General features: G+C 36.6%; 1 protein-coding gene across 1 annotated transcript in view; it reads left to right on the top strand.

Moving 5' to 3' along the window:
* Window positions 1-5,000, top strand: part of LOC137623726 (17-beta-hydroxysteroid dehydrogenase type 6-like) — a 61,141-nt gene that overhangs the window by 55,078 nt on the left and 1,063 nt on the right. The window contains exons 6-9 of the mRNA XM_068354552.1: window positions 1,296-1,428; window positions 2,463-2,673; window positions 3,593-3,713; window positions 4,731-5,000. The exon at window positions 4,731-5,000 is cut by the window's right edge and continues 1,063 nt beyond it. Of these exons, the coding sequence (XP_068210653.1) occupies window positions 1,296-1,428; window positions 2,463-2,673; window positions 3,593-3,713; window positions 4,731-4,912 (647 nt within the window). The 3' untranslated portion in view covers window positions 4,913-5,000. The remainder of the gene's footprint in view (window positions 1-1,295; window positions 1,429-2,462; window positions 2,674-3,592; window positions 3,714-4,730) is intronic.

The raw sequence follows: 5,000 nt of genomic DNA, 5'->3' as shown, positions 1-5,000 counted from the left end.
ATTAACGATTGTCTGAAAGTTAAACTCTCTTTGTGTTGAATAAATGCCTTCACCAAACTCGAAGATTTTGCGAAGGTTATGTATATAAATCTCTCTGTATTGTTTACATGTTTGCTTGTGAGCAACTTTACACAAAAACTACTGTACCGATTCTGCCCAAACTTGGTAGTCATGTTGGGTATGACCAAAGCATAATTCTGTATTATTTTGGATACCGTACATCAAAGTACATGTGCGCAGCAGTACTTTGAAAATAATCGCAATGTTAAGTAAATGGCAAATATTTTATTGGTTTACCTTTTGTTTATGAACAACATTACGCAAAAAAGGTAATTAACCAATTTCATCGAAACTTGATGGACATGTGGTGTATGACCCAAGGGCAAATCCAATACATCTTGAAGAAAATACATCGAAGTATAAGTACGCAATGGAGTTAAGGGAAAAGTACTGCTTGGCGTGGCGAAGGCATGCTCTCTACCGAGTGCTCCTCTAGTTGTACTTGAAGTCAATTTTTTTTTATATCACTCGAGTTCCCCATCAATTTTTCTGCAAGAAAATATTGTCGCACTTTCCATCAATTAAATAATTGATTATTTAATTATTTTTCTTAAACTAATCAATTTTAAACATCTTCGTTAGCCAAAACGATTAATCCATCAAATATGTGAACAATTTAGCAATTATAAAGTTCTTCTCCTTTGTCGCACTTTCCATCAATTCAATAATTGATTATTTAATAATTTTTTTTTAAATTAATCAATTTTAAACATTATCTTCGTTAGCCAAAACGATTAATCCATCAAATATGTGAACAATTTAGTAATTATAAAGTATTTCTCCTTTCCTTCTTATTTTACTTAATTAAGTAATTATATGTCGGAACAATTACCAATACGTCTTTTATTCTTTAATTAACTTATCAAGCAGCTAGATATCTAGACATAATTTTCTAACTGAGTATCTAAATACATAAACAATTATTTAAATTCTAGATAAGGATTTTCCGTCATTATATATCAATTACTTAAATGGCCAAATAGTTCTCTGCGAACTTTCTTTATAGCCTTTAATATTTATAAATATTTTAAATATATGAATAATTCTAAAGACGTCTTCTAATATAAGCTTTGAATGATATAATTTAATCGAAATGGCTACAAACACATCGTTGTAAACGAACGAATTTTTACTTCATCCCAAACATTAAAATAGAATTTAAGAATTTAAGAATTTAAGTATCCATATGTCTACTCTAATGTTTTTCTTAATCTATATTCTTCCTTTTTTCGCAGGTCGATACACGTTCCCCGGTTTCACCGCCTACAGCATGAGCAAGCACGCGACGGTTTCCTTTGCCGACGGACTCAGACTCGAAATGCAGAAATGGGGTATTACTGTACACACGGTTGAACCAACCTTATACAGGTAATAATACTGAATTTTTTTGTCTGATTATGTTAAGGGAAAATGTATTCGTTAGCTGAGTTTCAATGTAACATTTGTATAGTCAACATTAATGTTCTTATGACTTAGCTTTTGCGAAAGCACCCACCTTTAGTAGTAGTAGTAGTAGTAGTAGTAGTAGTAGTAGTAGTAGTAGTAGTAGTAGTAGTAGTAGTAGAGATCATAACGTGTAAAAAAAATTAAAATCTACCAGTATACTAAATAAACTTTCACAAACTAATAATTCTTTGGCAATAAATCAGAAATTGTAGAAGTAAGCATCAAAGTGAAATAAGCAAATAAATAAATGCATGGTATATAGACAGAGCATTTTACAGCATACAGAATATCTCGTGTTTACGCAATGTTTTCGTATACAAAAATTTATAGAGTAGACAGAATACAAATGAATTTCAAACTACGTTACGAGAATGCTAAAAATTAAACCTGTATACGGTACACCTGATAGATGACACTTCGTGGGTGTTCCAGAGCTGTAATGCAAAGGATGTTACTTACAGGTCACGGAGTTGTAATTAGGAAATCCTTTTTTCATTACGAATAAATTCTGTCGTTTAAAATTAATTATCATACTGTGTTATATATTAATATACGCTATACAAAAACATGTTATATTTTAATCTATACAAAACCCTTTGTTTATACCTTCATACCAGCATGCATATATACTGCGATTCCTTGCAAAATATGAAAAAAAAATAACTTTCAACTAAATATAGTATCGTCGTTAAATATGGCAGTATTGTAGACGAGCAGCAAACAGACTATATCTATTTTTGCCATACTCTATCACAAAGAGGATCTCTCTCTCTCTCTCTCTCTCTCTCTCTCTCTCTCTCTCTCTCTCTCTCTCTCTCTCCTTATCAAGACCAAAACCAGACACGTTCCCCGCTCTATATTAAGGTCAGCTCCCTCTTCAGAATATCCTCTGAAGTGAGTTTTGGCGTCACGAACCCTTCTCTAATCAAGCCCTTCTCCCTCTTTATCTTGCGCAGGACGCCGATCAGCGCCGAAGATACCGTCCACCGCGCCCTTGACAAGTACTGGCAGGAATGTTCGGAGGACGTCAGGAACTCCTACGGCGACGAGTACATCAAGGACTTCAAGAACACCATCAGCAACCACTTGAACAGGGCCAAGCCCTCCGAGAAGATTAAGGAGGTCGTTGACGATATGGTGGACGCAGTTGCTGGAGTCGATCCAAAGGTTCGTATTTTGAGAGACGCTTTTAAAGGAAGTGGCCCGACTTCCACCATCTTGATTGGCTCGGTTTCCTTTATGGGGACGACGTGGGAATTCTTTTCATTTAATTTCTTTGGTTTTCTTCCTTTTTATCTTAATCTATTCACGTTCAATTTACTGTCTGTGACATAACAGGGGACATTGTTATGTTTGATAACCCATTATACTGCAAGTAGTCTTTCTTGTTCCTTTTCATCTTACTATTCACACATTCATTTCACTGTGTGTAACATAGCAGGGGACATTGTTAGGTTTCATAACACCATATATTGAAGGTAGAGGCTCTCTCTCTCTCTCTCTCTCTCTCTCTCTCTCTCTCTCTCTCTCTCTCTCTCTCTCTCTCTCTCTCTCTCTTTCGGGCCATATCATTTTAAGTGTTATTTTGATATTTTACTATTTACTATTCTAATGAAGGTGCATTGTGCCACTTTCAATTATTTTCTAAGAAAATGTGTGAACTAAATTTGCCACTTTTCGAAAAAGGGAAATTTAAGAGAATGCAATTATCTTTGTCTCTCCAGCATAACAGTGATGAAATTTAAAAAAAAAAAAAAAAAAAAAAAAAAAAAACTCATTACCAAAAACAGGTAAAGAAAGAAATCAATCTGTTTTCTTCAATTTTTTAACTTGAAATATCTAAGACTCTCTTAATATATGAAAGGCTTCAAATCCACCTGAAACAAACATTATGAAATCCCAATTGAACCAAAATACGTAACTGAAATATCTCTCTATCTCTCTCTTCACAAAATTTTCCTTTGATGAAAAAGAAAACAAAGGTGACCCTATCTATTTAAATGGCACTACAGTGAAAGTCTTCCTTATGAACAATACTTTCATAATACACTCGAATTAACATGATGTTGCTTTGCTTTCCTTCCAGACGAGGTATGTACCCAGCGTTGCCACCCAGATTCGCGCCAAAGTTCTTTCCATTTTACCGGATAACGTCCGTGACAGTTTTCTGCTCAGCGGCCAGCCAAGAACGCCACCTGCTGATGTCGGTGAGTGACCTTTGACCCTTGTCCTTACTCATTAAGCCAAATTTTCAGAGTTATTCTTAATCTTTCAGTCTAGTTTTCATCATATAGCTTGGTATGTTTTAAAATCAATGTGGTGGCCGATGTGGTAACGTCCCTGACTGGTGCTCGCCAGACTGAGGTTCGAGTCCCGCTCAAACTCGTTAGTTTCTTTGATCGTTGCAGCCTCACCTTCCTTCAGAGCTAAGGATGTGGGGGGGGGGTTGGGAGAGCCTATAGGTCTATCTGTCGAGTCATCAGCAGCCATTGCCTGGCCCTCCTTGGTCCTAGCTAGGGTGGAGAGGGGGCTTGGCCGCTGATTTTATGTATATATGATCAGTCTCTAGGGCAATGTCACCGTCCCTAGCCCCTGCCATTCATGAGCGGCCTTTAAAACCTTTAAACATGAGAGTTTTGTGTACTAATGTCTTTCAAATTCAGTTTAATTTTTGGCTGTTACCGTCTTGCTAGATATTACCCGATGATGTTCTTGAAATACTGGTCCATGTCTTTCAAGTATCAAAGTCGAGGTTGTGAGAAAACGATCACAGGGCTATTCTAGTCATAATTTCCAAAAATATAAGACAGTCTAGTCAATCCCTAATATCGCTCAGCAAGGTATTTCAAACTCAGTCACTACAGCACACTGATAGACATTTTACACTTAGCCAATACAACTCTCGACTAGGCTTTTCACATCCTCCACTACTGCTGTGAGATAAGAATTTGAAACTTAGACACCAGAGCTCTCTGCTAGATATTTTCAAGTTCAGTCACAAAAGCTCTAAACTAGGCATTTCAATACAGCCACTAAAGCTCTTAGCAATGCATTTTGAACATAGCTACTAAAGTTCTTTGCTAGATATTTTCAATTCAGTTACTAAAACTCTCAGCTTAAAAACATTTTCAACTCATTCACTGGAGCTTTCACCCAGTCATTTTCAAGATGAACTTTCTCAGACGACTGATGCTAATAAAAACTCTTCTTCTTTCAATCCACAGACAAGAAGACAAGGCGAAACTTGCTGGACCCACGCAACTCCAAAGATAGATTGGCCATGCTCTCCACCGGTGGGAAGATGCTTGGCGAGAAAGGCAAACTCATGAGGGTGTTCTCCATGCCCAACTGGGACAAGAAAGACATAACTCCATCGCCACAGTCCTCCAGCAAGTTCAAGTTTTAAGGAACTTTGGGAACGCAGAGATGTCAGCTGCGCTTTTGGAGAAAGAAATGCAGCTCCGTCTTGTTCTCTACATATGGTTAATAAAAAA

This window comes from Palaemon carinicauda, chromosome 2, assembly GCF_036898095.1.
Source record: "Palaemon carinicauda isolate YSFRI2023 chromosome 2, ASM3689809v2, whole genome shotgun sequence".
NCBI classification, from domain to species: domain Eukaryota; kingdom Metazoa; phylum Arthropoda; class Malacostraca; order Decapoda; family Palaemonidae; genus Palaemon; species Palaemon carinicauda.
The sequence above is the reverse complement of the archived record's forward strand: the minus strand, read 5'-3'. Positions and strand labels throughout refer to the sequence as shown.